Source organism: Cheilinus undulatus, linkage group 6 (genome assembly GCF_018320785.1).
Source record: "Cheilinus undulatus linkage group 6, ASM1832078v1, whole genome shotgun sequence".
In the NCBI taxonomy this organism is placed as follows: domain Eukaryota; kingdom Metazoa; phylum Chordata; class Actinopteri; order Labriformes; family Labridae; genus Cheilinus; species Cheilinus undulatus.
In genome coordinates, this window is record NC_054870.1 from 20813022 (window position 1) to 20832565 (window position 19544).

Sequence of the window (19544 nt, forward strand, 5' to 3'; positions counted from 1 at the left end):
TAAGATAAGTTTATATTGTATCAGAGGCTCCCAAAACATGCTGTGAAGTTTGTTACTGAAAAAACACTTCAGTATTGGATTTTTGCATGTCTAAAAAACCCTCTGTTTCAGCCCTGCTCAGAACAAGCTGTTTCTGTGTCTGTGGCTTTAAATGTTACTGAACTGTCTGACTACACCCGCTGACTACACCCCTCTCAGGAAATGCATGTGGCTTTATGGATGTAGCTCTCCTCCTGAGAGGAGGATCAGGATAGGAGGGCGGAACTTCCCCAAGCAGGGGAGGGGCAACCAAATATGGGGGCGGTACTAACTCCCCACATGACATCACAAAGGGAACATCTGAGATTGTCCAGCACACATTTTTTGAAAGGTGGAGTGGGGTGGGGGGTGTTCTGGTTCTTGGCTGGATTGTGGACAGGCCAGGGGCACATATTTTTGTTAGAAAAGCCTGAAAAAGTGTATTTTGCATAATAGGTAACCTTTGATTTATGTCAGTTATCACATTTATTTTTGACACTAGTTAGCTAATATAATGATACTATCAAAGGTCATGTTGACCAGCATGCAGTTAAATGCTGCTTTTTAGCATTAAACTCTTTCCTAAGCTAACACTTCATGCTGTTCACTATGAATACATGAGGTGGGTTAACACCAACATTGGCTGTTTTCTAATGATATCAAATGAGCTTTATTTTTATTTGAAATATTATTAGATGTCTTTCTAGATTTACACCATCTATTCACTTTTTAGTGTCAGTTGATGACCAATAGCCTGAGACTAAATTTTGTGAAATTGTCTCATCCTCTCCATTTTATTTTGTTAATTATTTATAATTTGTAAGCCTGAAATGAAGCTGTCATGACCTGAATGGAAGCTCCATGGAAATAGTGAGTGTTTTTTTTCTAAGACAAGTGGGACTCATTAAATGCCAGTTTAATGTCAGTTATTCTGTGAAAATAGTTCTTTTTGAGTTCATAATCTTCCTCAAGCTCCACTTAATTGCTTTTCTTTGAACTTTGAACAACTTCTGATTTCAATGGTTGCTATACACTTAAATGGCGTGGAGTTCGTGCAGTATTCATGCAGCTATTAAGGTGCAGAATCCCAGACACTTAATGCCAGTCTATCACATGTAATCTAATAATAATTTCAAGGAAGTTTTGCCTCTTTTGTGTAGATGTCCAACTGGTGTTGATTAAACAAATGCAGAAACAGTACTTCCAAGTTCAATCCAAAAGCAGCTGTATGTACTTGGATGCCATGCAAGCCATCAGTAGCAGACTGGCCTTACTCTGCTGCATTGCTGCTGATGTTGCTCACTCTTGTTCCAGTAAAAAGTCTGCTTTGGTAGCATACCCCATCAACAACATTCAGCTCTATTATTTAGGATGTTGGTTTGCAATGCACGCAACCAAGGAGGTTAAAGATCAAAGCTGAAATTAAAACATGTTGTCCTTATAGGCCATCAAGTGTACTCTTGCACTTCTAAAATGACAGTGCTAGTGCAACAACTGAATTTGCATTAGCATCCAAGACAAACCAGATAATGACAACATCTGCAGCATTTTTCACACAATATGTGTAACTGTGGGTGTATAATATCAAAATATGTCATTTATAATGCTTTTATGTAGAAATCTAAGTGACCTAAAGTTAAATACCAGACCATTAAAGCTACTGTCCCAGCTTGGGCATGAGATTTGCACCCACTATAGCACCTCTATTGCAACAAATCCACTAAAGAATATGCACTGAAGAGGTACAGGTGCTAAAATGGCCTGTGTGGGTCAGCTGCTATTTGAAATGTGGATGATTTGCATCTGAGTGGAGCAATTTTGCACTGAGTTTTGGAATACTTTCCAAAAATACTTACAGTTTGCCTGCATTTTATGTGTAGTGGATTTGATACAGCTTTTTTTAAACATGCAAAAAGCCATGTTATTTCTGTGGAGCTGCCCTTAAAATGCATTTCACTGCTTTAAATGTGGACATTTTTCCCTACCATGGCTTATAAAACTGTTTGCGTTTTCTCTAAGCTTGTGATAATCTTGTTTCATGTTGCTTGGACAAACTTTCTTTTTTTTCAACCACTGTGCCGGGAGATCTTCATGTGGACTGCAAAAAAGGATACAAAAAGTCTTAAAGTAGCAGCATTTTGAACCAGTATCCAAACTATTTCTTTAAAAACATGTATCAAGAGGTGAAAAGGAGTATCACTGCATCTCTGGCCTCCTCCTCTGCAACCTCCTCTCTGCATTCTCTTGTCTCTCTTATATCCGTCTATCTGCATGCCTGTCTCTCCCTGCGCCTTCCCTGCATCTGACCTCAGGGTGTTCCTGTAGGACAGCCCCCAGCTCCCTCTAATGATATAATTATAGCCAATGAGCCAATGTGATGACTCAGGCTGATTAGCGGCATCAAAACAACACTGGCCCCTAAACAGAACTTAGAGACTTAAAGGGAGAGAAATGAGGACAAGGAGGAGAGGAAAAGACGCTCTGACAATGCACTGATAGACTCTGAGGCCTCGCTTATTTCAGGGATTATCTGTGACATACTGCATGTATGACTGGTTATGTAATATATGTGTGGGCATCAGTAGCTTAAAGGCTACAGCAGTAAGCTTGTGTAGAGAAATCCCAGGGTTGAATTCCCAGACAGGCTTGCAAATCTTGATGTGGCCGTGAATCAGTAACACTGCTCCTCATTGGGTGCAGTCAGCATGCCTTTCAGCAACACACAGTATCATTTATGTGGCTTTGTAGCCAAGAATGATATGGTTAGAGGGTGAGCTGTTAATAACTTCAACTTTTTCTACCTAAAGTGGCCATTCAAACCCATCCCCAGTCAAGATTTGTCTCAATCACCTCGATGTAAAACCACAGCACCTTGTGTCATCTCCATGCTTTTCCAAGGTCTAAGCCTCAACTAAATAAAACCTGATTGATCGCCTATTAATGCATCTGAAGGCTACTATGATTTACTTGTTCGTAGCAAACAAGACAGCTTCCATTTTTCTCCGCTAATGGCGTCCACGCGTGCAATAACTCTTCTTGTCTCCATGTATTCAAGCTCCATTACATGTGGCATTCATTTCAAAGGCAGTCAACGTCTATTGGACCATTACTCGATGTGGTAGGCTGATGCAAAATGAGCTGGAAAGGCTGCGCTGTAACTAAGAATAGCAGGAGAGTTGTGAATGCATATTTGTGAGTTAAAACGGGTTGTTGCTTTATATCAGTGTGTATCACAAAAGTAATCACATTTGTAAAGGGATGAGTCTGTAAAGCCTAGACTAAATGGCTCCAGTGAGATGTTCTAGTCCAACTGGTTGTCTGCTGATATGAAATAGCTGTTCAGGTGCAGCACACAATAGTATTTGAGATTGAAAATGGGCAGTATAATCCTCCAAACTGTTTTTAATTATGTATTACAGTGAAGGGTGGTTTTTACTTCTGTAATTATTAAATATAAACTTAGTCTGAATATATTTGCTGTGGGACCCTTTGCAGACATATTCCTTTTATGAACAGAAATCTACAGAAATGCTCATCTCTTCCTCTTTCTTGTCCTCTGTGTTTCTTTCACACACATTCTCATAGATGTTTAAGTGATATATGACCCTATTTCTGTATAGGATGTTGTTCTGACACTAATGTGGCTCCATCCTCTGTTTTGTGTCTCCACAGAGAGCAAAGAGGTGTACAAGAGGCAGGTGCTGTCAATCACCTCCATTGCCATGGCGATCAGCCTCCTGGGAACCCTCTGCATGGCCCTCTACTGCCGCAACAAGTAGGAGCTCAGACATAAACATGCATGTCAAATGGTCAATGCTTACCTTCACAGAAAACCTGGTTTTAAACAAATGGCTTGCTATGGTTATAAGCACAGTCTTCACCTGTGTGATGAGCTTTATCCATAAATACGTAGATAGGAAAAATAGGGCAAATGCATTGGTTATAGCTCTCTAACAATGCCTGTTTGTCCCATTAAAGCAGTGTCATTATGTTTCTAGACTTCAGTTAGTTTGCCACGGGCGATATGATCATGAATATAGCATTTATAATGAGAACTGAATAAGACAGCCGTCTAGTACCATATGTTTTCACCATGTGGAGTTTGCACTCCAGCGGTCTTATTAGATGCCATTTAAGTCACCAAACAGGGATAAACAATGACATAGAGGTGGTGAAGTGACAAGAAGCCTTAAAATTTCAGGCTGATTCTACAACAGTTGTGGTAAGAAAAAAAAGAAAGAAAAAAAGAAAAAGTCACTTTTCAATACAACAGTTAGGCATGATCTGAGTGCTCAGTGTACAAGTTAAATCAGGAAGTAACAAATGTCGATAAAGTTTCTTTGAAAAGTCCCACAGATGGAAGTCTCATCTATCCATATTTCAGCTGACACTTCTGCTCAGCTCAAATACAAACACTGACAAAAATAGTCTTTCCATCTCACACATGCATAGTCAAACACCATCGCCAGCAACCAACTAGCAGCTAACATAACAAATACTACCTGTCAGCAGGAGCTCACAGATATTTTCTGCTTGTTCGTGTCATTCATGATAGGATGTTGACGACACGTCATTGCCACGGTGCTTTCAGATGCTGTCTGACAGTTAACATAAGCAGAATCAGGAAAAAGGCCCTGAAGTTGGGGGATCAGCTCATGAGATTGCTCTCACTTTGTGAGTGTGTGCAGTGTTAGGACCAAAACATCAAACATGCCAGAAATCATGCAGCCAGTCAGCAGCAGCTGATGGGCTGTGATCAGCTGAAGTGTCCCCATATACAAGACATGACAAATAACACACAATTAAGGCCTGACCACGACCTGGTCACGGCCTGACTTCCAGTTGTGCAACTGACCAGAGTCGACTTGAAATAACTTGCTGTTACTTCGTAAATCTCCCCTGCAGAGAGAGCCAACCAGAATGATACAGGACACAACAATGAGTTTCATAGCAATGTTTCCCACAGGATTTCAAGGTCCGTTTCATACCTGATAGTCCAGAGTCCTGGGTTCGGGCTCATATTGCAACGCTGTTGCACCTTCTTGTGGTTTGGTTCACAGTCACATTGCACTTGGTCAAACAAAACCAAACTGTCTGGATAAAGCAGTCATACATTGTGGCACTGTCATCCCAAACAAATAGCATTGAAGAAGAAAAGGAGAGGATGAAACCAACTCCTTTCCACAGTCTTTTTTTACCACATAAACAGTGAAACAACGCCAGATTTATGCTGTCTTGGGGTTTCTGCTTCTGCTTTGGGGCATTATGAGCAGCAAGCGAGGCAGTGAGCCGTTCGGCAAGTCATTATTTACATGAGACAAATGAATCAGTACCGAAGAAGAAGGCAGGCCAAAATGTGAGTGCAAGACCACGACGTGTTGCCATGGTTACAGACACCAAGCAAGGTTCCGACATGTATTTGAATGTATTCAATGACATAAATAGATCCATGAATCTTTAGGCTTTATGCCACCTTCAAAAGTTGCTCCACTTTGCTTTCACACTCCAAATGAACCATACTAGGGTCTGTTTCGAAGCAAACCAAGGCTCCTGTTTTTAAGCAGACCAGAGTCTGACTTTTTGGACCACACTAGAGTTTGTATGAGCTTTCACAACACTCTAAATAAACCAGACTATCTGGAAAAATGGACTGGAGTTGTTTAACGTGGACCAAACAGTTCTGGTGTGAATGTGACCTGGGACACTATGGTGAAAGGAACCCTGAACCCTGAGCAGGGCATGTTCCTCCAGGTGAAAAATGTTGACATTTTGAGGCTAAATACACCATTTTTTTTTAGCATTTTTAGAGCAAAATGAAAAGACAAAATCTATGCAAATGTTTTTCTTTTTAAGTAATAAATTAAAGGTGTGCAGATTATGATTTGTTTGGTTGATTCCAGTTTTCATTTTTTCTTTGTCTGAATTTGACTGCAAGTCTATAACATCTAAAGATGAGTGTTTACTCTGTCTTTATTGGATTTTTATTTTTATGATCATGATGAATATCCACTCTCATTTGAAAAAATCTTCAAAGCTGCAGCAGGTCACATGACAATATCAGATAAAAACTAAAACTAATCTCCAACAGAAAACTGTGTCATAGCCTTTATTCCTTATATTAGTTTTTTCTTTTTTCCATCATGTATGGTGGAGTTGTTATATTATGTTAATTAGCCTAAATAAAACAAAATCTTTTTAAATGTTACCTGGATTTAATTTATTTTAAGTTTATATGTTACCCTTTATCCTTTTATCTCTGTTGAACTAAGGAATAAATGAAATAATAGAAATGTACTGTTATTATTTCCCCTAAAGTGATACAACTGACTGACACTCAGGCTTCTCAATCATATGCTCACACACTAAGGATTTGTTACTTAAGACGAGAATATTACCAGAATATTTATTCATATAAATATGGACGTAGCACACTACTCAGCCCTTATGCGCTTGAGAGAGAAACACAGCAGGAGCGCACAAATCCATACAGATACACAGATGATAAAAATTAGACTATGGCCAAGCGCCATGGTCAAGGAAATTGATGGGAAACACTGCTAAACTGTAGTAAATCTTATTGCAGAGTGACAACAGCAAAAATTGTTCAAGATTTGTCCAGATTTGGTCAGATTCTTGTCTGTTTCCTGCAGTGTTGACTTTGAAGTATAAGATCAGAGCTCAGATTATAGAAAGTGTCACAAAGATGCCTTGTCAGAGGTTTGGTCTTACTTGTGGTCAGGTTCAGATAAAGGAAAATAAATTGATATGGCAATGGACTGTCCTTGGTAACAGCAGACTACCCCCACACATAAAGCCCAACTGTGCCACGTGTTTTTCTCATGAATACATTGACAGGTGATTTAGCTTCAGTGACATGCAATTTCTCTCCACCACCATTTTTCTGACTTTCATTTGAATTTAAAGTTACTCTGGTGATTTTTGAACTTTTAAACTCCCTCTGACAGTAATATCTGCGCTTAAAGCTGCCATAAGACCTAAACTAAGCAAAAATGCTTCATTGCTTCATTAATTTGGTAATAAGCCCAGTTGGGTGTGGGCAGATGAAATGCCCAGGGAGACATTTTGTTCATTTCATGAAGGCCAATGGAAGCATTGAGGCATTAAACATTTTGAACCAAATCCCAGACCAGATATTTGCAACAATTTGTAAATCTCATTAGCACGCATGTATTCATGGCCCATTATGGTACAAAGGTCAGCTCGTGTGGCTCCAGCGCTTTCCTCCTGTCCCTGTCTCCCTGTGCTGCATGTTTCTGCAGTGCATGCTCTGTGTGCACATTAAGGAATGGTCAACATCCATTTCTGGCAGTGAGGACTTTGCATAGCATTAACTGGAGAAATTCTTTATTCTCAACAGGACGAGTCAGAAAACCGGATGTAGCCGCGGTCTGTCATTCAGAGTATATGGACCGTGGAGCAGCCTGTAATAGATGGCACTGTAATTCCATAGGCATCCCTCTGTAATATAATGATGTGAGTGAGTGGGCAGCCTGACAACAAGATAATCGGATCAAGTCTTGATGGACAGGCACTTTCACAGAATCTGTAATTGAGTCTGGGCTTGTTCTGTGGAGAAGATGCACACAGATTGGAAGATAGTGTTCATGCAAATCCACTGACCTGAATGGGCCAAAGTGTTTTCTAGCGCTGAGGAGGGGGAAAGAGCCAGACAAAAAGCAGCCAGAGAGGTTCTTCTTGCTGCTGTCATTGTTTTTTAAAGGGCAACATGCAGATGTAGAGAGTGACACATTGTCTCCTTATTGTCCATCCTCCAACACAGTAACAATGAGATCAGAGTGCGTTCTCAAAATTAGATGTGTTCCCAGTTCACATTCATGTTTGGTGACTCATATCAGTTTAAAAGACAAGTACACGGACAATGCAACCGGAGAATTTAAAGAGCTGAAATCTTCATAAGAAGATTCAAAGTGTCTGTTGAAGTGTCTATAGTTTATCTGGTTTGCACTTTCTAACACTGAGTCTAAGTTATAATTTCAGGCATTATATTATTCTTTAACATGTTTTTACAGATGAACTAAGCAGCAGTGGCTTTAAAAGGGAGACCTATGTGGTAGTTCATAGTACAGAGTGGCAACTTGAGCCTGGCATCAGACCATTTCATTGATTTTAAAAATCAATCATGGTCAGTATAATTTGTCTTTTTTGGAAAAAAAAAAAAAGTAAAAACTCTTTAATGTCAAAGTGAAAATAGATTTCTGCAAAATAATGCCGGTTAATTTAAAATATGTAATGTAAAATAAGTGATTACCTAAACTGACCTAATTAGTGCCAGTAGTCTCAAAATTGGTGAAATGGTGGTCACCTGGGTGCAGTGAATGTGTCTCGAGTGATTGTAGTATAAGACACCTGTGTCTGGAAGGGCCAGTCACTGGTTAATCAGTATTCCTGGCAACCATTACACCATGAAGACAAAAGAACACCCCAAACAACTCAGAGAAAAGGTTATTCAAAACTGTAAGTCAGGGGATGTATACAAATGATTTCAAGGCACTGAAGATCTCCCAGAATTTAGTTAAATCCATCATCAGGACATGAAAGGAATATAGCCCATGCATAAATCTGCTTGAATCAGGTCATCATCACAAACTGAGTGATTATGAAAGGGCATTGGTGAGAAAGGCCACTAAGAAATCTTCGACTACTCTGAAGGAGTTACAAGACTCAGCAGCAGAGATAGGAGCGACCCATAGGTGATGCAATGTGTGACAGGAAGCCAGTGAAGCTGTTGGAGAACAGAGGTGATGTGATGAAAAGAGGGGGTCCTGGTGATAATCCGGGCTGCAGCATTCTGAACCAGTTGCAGTTTATGGAGGGACTTGAGGGGGAGACCAGAGAGAAGTGACACATTACCACAAGCACACCATCCCCACTGTGAAGCACAGTGGTGGCAGCATCATGCTGTGGGGATGCTACTGTATGTTAAAAATGGCAAGAATGTGACTAAAACTGAAAAATAACATTTTTATCTAAAAACTAAGACTTAATTTAAAATAGCAAAATTAACACTCATTGTGGTATCATAAAATCAAAAGGGATAAAAGATTTTAATGCATACTCAGGTGCTAATAGCCCCTTCTACCACTTAAACAAGCTGAGATGTGTTCTTTCACTGCATAAGATCGCATAAACATGTTTATGTCTCACAGTGTGTTCAGTTATCTATAATTGCACCTATAATTAAAGTTTAATTTCTTTCCTACTGAGGTGTGTCAAGCTGCTGCAGATAATGCCATATTTCCTGATTATGGATGTTCACAATAAAAGCACTCAAACAAAGCAAAAACTACAGACTTTAGTCATGGAAAACTTTTCTGAAATATCAGCAGTAGCAGTTATACCTTGCAGTTAAATCTGAGGATTATGAACTCTCAGTTTGATGTTACTTTGAAAGAGGACTGGACAAGTTGAGTCGTTACAAAATTATGTACCCTTAAAGAAACATCTTAAAGCACCTTAATGAAGTTCACAAGGTTGTAGTTGCAGACAGAGGTGAAATAGGGTCAAAACCAATCTGTTGCCTCATTGTCTGACACTCTGCAGGAGGGCATGAAAAGTTTGATGGCTACAGCCAAGATGGAGTCTCTGTGGTGTATGATGGTCTCTGTGTAATGAGTTTTACGCTGAGTGCCCTCCTGAGCAAGACAAGCATGCCATGGAGTGGGTGGGAGACACTGTCCAGGATGACCTGTAACTTTGGTAGAACACTTCTCTTTGACACTAGGGAGTCAATCTCCACCCTCGATGAAGTCACTGGCCCTGCAGATCATTTTGGGAAGGCACTGGCTGCACAAATCAAACAAAGTAGCTGGCCAGGGTTGTTAAACATCCTTCATGTTGATGGCTGATATTGGAGACCTTGAAAATCCTCCTATTTATTGTTCCAAGTCCATTCCAGCTAATAACAACATCTTCATCAAATTAAGCTGCTAAAAATGTCTGATGAATTTACAAACCACAGCTGGGTCCTAAATCTGAGCCTGATCATACACCTGACTTTCTCTTTTACATGTATTGCATTCATTTGACTGGAGATGAGGACATTTCCCTAAAATGGCTGTTTTTTTGTGGATGTCAGAGTGCAAGGCCAGCCATAAGGGGGGAAAAAGGGCAGGGCTTCCGGGGAGATAAAGGATAATAATGTGTAGAAGGAACTGAATGAAAAAAAAATGGGCATCAAGCGGTAAAAATAAGTGGTAGAAGTGGCAAAAAAGTGGCAAAAATGTATGACAAGTGGCAAAAATTGGTGAAAGTGGCAAAAAGGCAACAAGCTGTGAAAATAGGTTAAAAGGGACAAAAAGGTAGCAAAAATAGGTGACAAATGGCAACAAATGGGTAAAAAGTTTAGAAACAAAGTGGCAACAATGGGTGAACAGTGGCAAAGAAAGGTTTAAATTTGCAAAAATGTGACAAAACTGGGAAACGTGGGACAACATAGGTTGAAAAGTGGCAAAAATGGGCTTAGATAGGCACAAAAATGAGTTAAAAAGGCACAAAGGTGGAAAATTGGCTCGTAAGCAAAAAAACTGGTTTGAATAGCAAAAAAAAGTTGCAAAAATGTGCAAAAAGTAGCAAAGAAGCTGGTAAAAGTGGCAGAAAAGTGGAACATTGCAAAAAGCTGCAAAAATTTATTGAAGTGACAAAAAAAGTTGACAATATTAGGTGACAAATGGCAAAAAAAAATGGTAAAATGGTAAAAATAAATACATAAATAGATAAATAAATAAAGGGTCACCAAAGGGAAAAAAGTGGCAAAAAAATTGCTTGAATTTGTAAAAATTAAAAAAAAAAAAAAAAGGTTCAAAATGGCAAAAAAAAGGTTCAAAAATTGGTGACAAGTGGCAAAATATTGGTTAACAGTTGCAAAGAAGTGCCAATTAAGTGGCAAACGTGCAGCAAGTGGCAAAAAGGGTTAAAATTGGCAAAAATAGGTGAAAAATGGCTAAATTGACACAAAGGGCCAAAAAGTGGTAAAATTGATTAAATTGGTAAAAAAAAAAAAAAAAAAAAAAAAACTGGCGAGAATAGAATTGGTTAAAATTGGCAAAAACTATCACAAATAATTAATTCTAAATGAGAACCCAATAATAGCTGACACTTTCCAGCTCCAAAATGACGTAACTGTTAGCCAGGACAAATGCTAGCACCACTGCTACTGATCCAACACACATGCATTGATATCATCAGTAAATCACAACTGGGGAGGCCCTTTAGGATTTTCAGAGGCCCAGCCAGTTCTGTGGGCAGGCCTGTACCTATGTCATGTGTGAGGACAAATCTGTAGTTCTTTTCCAAGGTTTTCAAACAATATACATACAACAGGGGCGAGTTAAGGACAAAGCACAACAATTCTATGAATACTGAGTGGCAAAATCAATACATCCACCCATTCACAGTGAACACCCTGACATTTAACAGATTTGAATTAACCTGTCAGATTAAAGCCTGAGGCCCATTCACCATATCCAGACATATGTGGTCTTGCAGCTCCTTCTGGTAATGTCTGTACTTTTTTAGGTGTTTTAGGCAGATGCAAAACAAGCTCTACTGATTAGAAAACAAGTGACAATGACAGGACTTGTAGTGTGACAGTCTGTAAGTTCATCTCACCGCTGTACGCCATTAAAAGAAAGTAAACATACTCTGTCTGCCACTCAAGAAGTTGGTGATCCAAAAGGACGAGGGGAGGGAGGGCAGTCTTTAAGAGCAAGCATACATGTTTGCATGCTGAAGGAGTCAAATCCATAATCAGACTGTGTCAAGCTTAAGAAGAGATAATAGATCTTTCATATTAAAGGAATGCTTTGCCAAAAGTAGCGTGAACCAAATGTCGCAACCTTCTTCTAAGGAAAGTAATAATTAAAGTGCCACAGAGGAGGAGAGGCTTGGAGTTCACTATGCTGCTGTGTGTAAACACTCCATTACTCTGCTGTCACCCAGCAGTCTCTGAGACAGGAACTGTAAAGGCTTCACTGGCTCTATCAGATAATGAGCGTCGCCCCAGGCACAACAGAATGAAGTCAGGATAAAAGGGTTTCCATCCAGGTCAGTGTAATTGCACAAGCTTGGGTAACTAGTGTTGTAATAATTAAGGGCATGTGATGTACAATGGAAAATGCACCATGAGAGCTTTTTTTAGATGAATGGGAGAAATCTGAGTGAAGTGTTTTTGCTCTGAGAGATCTTATTATTCCACTTCCTGTGGAACGGTCATTTATAGACCTTGTTTAATGAGTCAGGATGAGTACATGCGCGATAAGGGTCAAAGTGATTTGTTCAATGACTTCAGTCTTTTAGCACTGGTGTGATAAACAGAACAAAGCATAACTTTGATTTAAAAAAAAAAAAACTCTATAAGAGATAAAAAGTCTAGACTTAAAGTTTCCTAACAGATGCTTTAATAGAGCCAAGGTACATTATATAAATAGTGGAGCTTCTGAGTTTTATTACAACTCTTGCTGCAGAGATTGGAGAGTTAGATAGAAGGCTCCTAGGGTCAGTAGCTCTCTTTCTTCTTCTTCTCTATCCTCAAGGGCATGAGACTGGTAGAACACAATTCTCTTCAGCTACCGACTCATTTTTCAAAAGTATGATGGTGGATGAGTCTACAAAATTGAAGAAAGTCCTGTAGATGCTCCCCAGTGACGATCTGAAACATTGCAAAGGATATTAAGGATGTTCAGGAGAAGAGTAGGATAAAATTCATGAATATGTTTTGACTCAAAGCATAAATTGTAGATCAGTTACAATTATAAAACAATATAATATTTTTTTTGGGGACCTTATTCTGGGATGTTCAATTTGAAGCATACTGTCAGCAGTAAATCTTAGGTTTCGGGAAACTTTGGAATCACTTTGAGAGCCAAATAGTCAGAGACATGTGGCCTTAAAATAACTTATTAGTTTGGAAAATGCAGTTAGGTTTTCATGTGTACATATTTGGAAGTGTCACTGATTACTAAGAGGGTACTCCATACCATCATGGCTGAATCATGTTTGTAATAATAACTTTATTTATATAGCACCTTTAAAAACAAGGGATATTTCTGTATTTTTGAAGTTGGGTTGTGTAAGGCACTTAGGGTGCCATTAATCTCAAGTGATTTCAGTGAGGCTGTACAGCATAGCAGATGGGTACAGTTCCACCATATAATTTAGTAAGTTAGAGATAAAAATGGGCCTAAAAACAATTCTGGCCCATTGTACACTATGGGCCAGATCTGCTAAGATCCCAATTTGTTTGTACTGATTTGCATGTGCAATCTAGAAGTTTGCGTTTGGGGTTTCACTGCAGTTTGCGGGTGATTTACTAAGAGTGAATGTGCAAATGACAAGAGGTGCAAACGTGTTGGAGACATGCCTATTTAAATGAGGGTTTTGCCTATTTCATTGTTTACAGCATGAGAGCCGAACACGCAAAAATGAAATTCGACCTTACAGAATTAGAGGAGTTAATGGATGAAGCCAATAAACACCTAAATGAGCTACAGCAATGAAGCCCTTGGGGAGTTGGGGAGAAGAGAAAAAGAGTTTTGCCTGTTGGGTTATGCTTCCTGGGTTTGGGTTAGATCGTCTTGTTTTGTATTTTTTTAACCTGGTATACCAGTAATTAGTGGTCAAGTGCATATTTTTTGTTTTGGGGGGGGTTTTGCTGTGTGGATTTATTGTGGGATTTTTTCTGAGGAGACTGGTGGATTATAGACTTTTGCCTTTGCGTTTAGGTGAGTCATAGACATATAAAAAAGACTTAAAGACACTTAAAAGTGCTCGGATAAGGACGAGGTTGCTGTTTTCATTAGATTTGGACTTTTAGTTTACTCTGAAATTATAAAGACTGAGCTAAAATCTTTAATTTTGTTGTGACCTACTTTTCATTTGAGTTTACGCACGACGTGTGCTTATGTTCAGGGGAGGTGTTAATTAAATAGGAAGCACTTTAAACTCATGACGTTCTCTTAAGAGATTTATTGATTATATTTGTTCAAAATTTTTGTTTATTGCATTTTGATATATTCTTTGCTTTAAAAGGTTTTCTATTTTCCTTAAAAATCCCCCCTTGTGTGTGTTTAACACCAGCTTGAGAAAGGTTACGTGTTAGAACGTCACATAGAACATCAGAAAAACGTGATTGGGAGATCCCAGCTGTAATAGCTACCGTATCCTGGAATGACCCAGATGCAAAAAATGTAAACTTGCAAGTAGTTTTGTCATTGCAGGTATTGCGTGACTTCTTCTCGTGGCTGGCTCCAAATCCGCTCTGAGTTCCTCCAACAGCTCAAAAATGGCAAGGCTGGATAGGCGATATGTTTTAATGACTGTTTCCTCATTCATTCTAAAAATGTTCCCAGAAGGGTGAAAAATGTGTTCTCTGTGTCTTCTCTCATCATTTTGGTGTCTGCTTCATGCCACAATAACCGTAGCCATGTGTGCGCATTTACGCATACGAACTGTTTGCACCTCCCTTTGAGACGTGTTAAATATAGACGCAGTTTCTATGAGCAAAATTGCTTTCAGGTTTGATAAATCGCTTTGCGTGCACTAAAATAATATATTTACATTTTCTCCTCCCAGTGCATGCACAATTGCGTGTAAATGACCTATATTCATTGTGGCGAACGTACTAACTGGATGCAGCCGCGCTATTTTGTGCCTCTGAAAGACACAGCCCTTAGCGCGCACAGTTTGTACATTTTTTTGCGTGTGCAATGAGTTTGCACACGTTTTTACACACGCAAATCTTTAGTAGATCTGGCCCTATATGTACGAATTTTGAAGAGCTTTATTTTTACCCAGAAATCTTCTGTGTTAGGCGCTATTTTGCATTGTGAGCTTCGGCTCTCAACTACATGCTCTTCCACCTCAGTGTATCTGAACAGCTGTTTGGGTCTGCAGTCTTCGTCAACAAGTAACGAAGTTTAAACTAAAACTATTTCAGCTCAGTTTTTCACCTCAACAGCTGAAACATTGTTTTTCATGAAGTAAAAATATCATATCAACTATAGCTTGTCTAATTATAATTAAGAATAAAATGACAGCCACAACTTACTTGGATGACAAATTTCCATTCAGTTCTTCTAGTTGGGTTGGTTTCCCCAGTTTTATCTTCAGAAAATTTAAAAACATCTGTAAAACAGAAGCCATCGGTCGAATAGGGAACTCTGGATGGGGAGTGATGCAGGCTGCAGGCGTCTGTGAGTCACTATCCTCTGATTAGAACTGTACCCCCCTGAACAATCAGGTAAGTCAGTATCTCTTTTGCCAACTAGTCTCGACTAAAATTTCTTTCCCCTCTGTCTTTCCAGAGTCACCTTCTGCGGAAGTTCCTCTGTTGTTTTAGATCAGCTTCTTGTTGTTTCCTCTGACAAAGCCTGCAGACACATACAGCTGTTCAGTTAAATGAAGAAGACATAACCAGTGTCCAAAGCTCACATCGCAAAATAGTGCCAAACACTGAGGTTTTTGATATAATGTTGAATTTAGCCAGCATTGTTTTTTTGACTCAGACTGAGGTTCCTGTAAAACCAGTCATTTTGGATGATATCCCTAGATTAAACACATAACTACACATGAAACTAATGCATGATTTTTTTCTTAGTTTACCTAATAGAAAGGTTTGGTTAAAAAGCAAGTTTGGTCACTCACTAAAGTGCAACTATGCCCTACTATGACTGCAGACCCAAACAGCTACTATGCCCAAGCACCAACTTTCAGTGTTGATGGAAAATGAAGTCAATGGGAAGTACTAAAAAAGCTCTACCTACTGGAGAGAATAATCTAGATTGATCAAATAGAGAGTTGGGACAACATTTTCAATATAGAAACCTCTATCATTTGGCTTAACACCACCACATGCCACATGCATAAAACTAAAAAGGGAGCGTTGATCATCTTTCACCTAAAAGGTTGGGGGTTCGATTCCCAGCTCTTGTTCTCACTTGTCCATGTGAATGTGATTAGATGTACAGTGCTTAACAAATTTATTAGACCACCACCCACAGTAAGGTTTATGTCACAGCTGCCCTAAATTAACAGCATTGGTAATTACCAAAATCATTTCTTATGTTTCTGCAATGGTTAATACACCAATATGTAGAAGCTCTTTAACCCAAATGATATTTTTAATGCTAAAATATAATTATTATTGTTATCCATGAATTTTCAAATTTACTGATTTACAAAAAAACTGAAAAATAGTAAAGCTCATTGTTATTTCTTGATTAATATGTCAAATTATAGTTATTTACTTGCATTCCTGAACAGAAAAATGAGTTTTAGTGGTTGAATGTTATGCTTGACTCATTTCTGACTTCTCAGAGAAGCCCAGTGAGCCAGCTCAAATTTGGGTATAAAAAGGTGAATTCAGTTTGAAATTCCTATTCCTTTTCAAAATAGTGAAACGTGGAGAGCTCACTGAAAATGGAAGAGTCCGCATTAAAGCACTTCATGATGCTGGATGGTCTCTGAGACAAATAGGGAAAGACATAAAGTGTTCTCACGGTGTAGTCAAGTATGCTTTGGAGTCAATTGCCGAGACTGGTACTTACAAAATGTGCCAAGAAAGAGGCAGGAAACCAAAGTTAACTGAAGCAGATGTCAGACACCTCAAGATTTTAGGTACTAGAGACAGAAGGGAGACCACTGCTGATCTTCTGTCTGAGAGTCTGAGAAAGTCTCCAGAATGACCATAAGCAGACGACTGACGGAACAAGGCTTAAAGGGAAGAATAGCAGCTAAGAAGCCATTATTAAGGCCTGCAAACATCCAGAAATGCCTCAGATTTGCCAGGGAGCACAAACACTGGACTGTTGATGACTGGAAGAAGGTACTCTTGACGGATGAGTCCAAGTTTGAACTCTTCAGTCAGCATCGTTGTGTTTATGTCCGCAGAAAAGCTGATGAACGTTTTGATGCCAGATGCATTGCACCCACAGTGAAACACGGTGGAGATTCCATTATGGTATGGGGTTTCATTTGTGGGCAAATGAGTGAAAATGGACAGTATCATGAACAAGAGCATCTACCACAAAATCTTAGTGCATCATGGAATCCCCTCTGGACTGAATCTCATTGGTCGTGGATTCACAAACCAACAAGACAATGACCCCAAGCATACTTCAAAGCTGTGCAGAGACTATTTGACCAAGAGAAAGGAATCTGGAGTACTGGAACTGATGGACTGGCCAAGTCAAAGTCCGAATTTGAATCCTATTAAACAAATTTGGGATTTAGTAGATTCAAAGATTGATCACACAAAAGTTTCATCTAAAGCAAGTCTGTGGGAACAGCTAGGAATGATTTGGAACTCAATAACAAAAGAGACTGTGGAAAAGTACATAAAAACAATGGCAGCAAGAATGCAAGCTGTTATCAAGGCCAAAGGAGGCCATACAAAATATGAAGTTTTTTGGTTATTATGAGTGAAAAAGGACTATTTAGCTGTTTCAGTTTGTTGTTTGCCAAATAAATAACAATAATATTTTTAGTTTTAAACAAATTTTTGAAAGATTTCTAAAATATTTATGTTTTCACGTTTTTATGACAGGTGGTCTAATAAATTTGTTAAGCACTGTATACTTTGGGAATATATGTGTATTAACAGGACTGATGACTATTTCACATAGCAGCCTTTGCCAGTGTGTGAATGTTGAGTGTAGGGGTGAACGGGTAAGTGTGACTTGTGCTGTTAAAAAGTGCTTTGAGTAAAAGGTTTCTCATTACCTATCAACGACTTGACAGCTCTGTCTTTAAAGTCTAATTTTATATCATAATTGCCAACTTCACCAACACTTGTGATGTACTTTAAAATCTTCTCCAATAAGTCTAAATGTGATATAGCACATTTTAACCAAACATAACAGCTGTCCCATGGCTCTGGTGTAAAATTAATTCCAGTAAAATTATAGATTGGTTGCAGCTGGGACATGGAGGTAATGTTGATTGCAGCACAAAATTGTGACACTGAGGAGTAGAAAATGTTTTAATTCCATGTAAATGAAAAGCTTATTATTTGAGGCTAAAATGGGTCGCGGATGTGTAGATAAATACAATGTAGGAGATTTAAGGATGTTTGGTGTATGTGGGATGTCAATAGATGATTCTTATACATGTTTAGTTAAAATGATAAAAAGCCAGCTACTTATTAGTGGCTGAAAATGTAAAATCACTGGTTTGGATGAAAGCCTGCAGGACTACATGTGATCCACAAGAATTTTGCTGATGTGTAGTTAAGAGTTCTGCAAAAAGAAGTTTACTTTTGCATCATCCTTTTTCTCCCTCTCTTTCTTTATAGGAGACGCAGAGAAAAGCTCCAGGCCCACTTGAAGGAAAGTCGCACGTTGAAAAACTACACCTCTAATTCCCATAATGCTTTGGATGGCAAGATAAGGGCCCCTAACACCAACCTGCAAATGCACGAGGTAATTACTGATGTTTTTTCCAACTTTTTTCCCATCTTGACCTTCTTTGTAAGAACTGCTTTTTGCAGATAAATGACAACACATGTACAGGACATTCAACCAGGGAACAAAATTCATGCTCACCTTAGACTGCTTCTATTTCTTTAAGGATAAACACATAGAGAAGGGTTTTTTTTGTCCTGCAGTTTTTTGGTACATAAGAATCATTTATCCCACCCTCCACCTGGCCACTTACATCAGACTCACAGGTCTTTGAGCGAGCAGTCGTTCAGTGGTTTGGGAGCACAGTGCAGGCTAGCGATGTCATTCATCATCCTCTCTGCACTCTTTCTCACCATATCTCCTCCAGATGTGCATCTGGGAGTAGCTGGCATGGAAAACATTACCTTAATTTGAATGTCACTCAAAATCCTATCTTACATCGCCAAAGGGGAGTGTATATGTGTATGTGTATTTTTGTATGCGTGTAATCCGTGCACTGCTGGGCACAAATTAGCTTTAACCAATTTTACATGTTTATTATATAAGTTACCTATCTAATCTGTTCGGGTTTGACACAAAGCTTTATTGGATGATTTGTGTGTTTCCTCAGAGGGCATGATTTGAATTTACAATGAAGTGAAGCACATGTGTTGTCTTTAACTGAGGTGGGGGGAGGTGTCTCACTACATAAATTGAAATACATAAGAGGATAAAACCACCGTGTGAGGGAAGCACTAAAACAAATAAGCATGTATGATCCAGTTAGCATGAAACAGACATACACACATTCACAGCTCTTAAAACTAAGAACTCTATCTTAAATATTATCTTGATGTTGTTTAAGTAATTTTGATGCTTCATCTTTAACAAACGTCAGAGCTGAAGTTTAACATAGTGTCAAAGAACATAAACAACATTTCAGATGTTGAAACAGACATTTTACCGTTGCATGAAACATATAAACTCATTTTGAATTTGATGGCAGGAACACATCTCAAAAAAGTAGGTACAAGGCCATATTAACCAATTTATAGCACCCCCTCCTTATTAACAACAGTTTGTAAATATCTTTGATGTAGGGTTCTAGTT

At 38.9% G+C, this 19544-nt stretch overlaps 1 protein-coding gene across 2 annotated transcripts in view; it reads left to right on the forward strand.

The window, feature by feature from the left end:
* Positions 1-19544, forward strand: part of LOC121511377 (pro-neuregulin-3, membrane-bound isoform) — a 568578-nt gene that overhangs the window by 525660 nt on the left and 23374 nt on the right. For both annotated transcript variants that reach the window (XM_041790028.1, XM_041790029.1), the window contains 2 exons: positions 3691-3793; positions 18347-18473. In XM_041790028.1, the coding sequence (XP_041645962.1) occupies positions 3691-3793; positions 18347-18473 (230 nt within the window). The remainder of the gene's footprint in view (positions 1-3690; positions 3794-18346; positions 18474-19544) is intronic.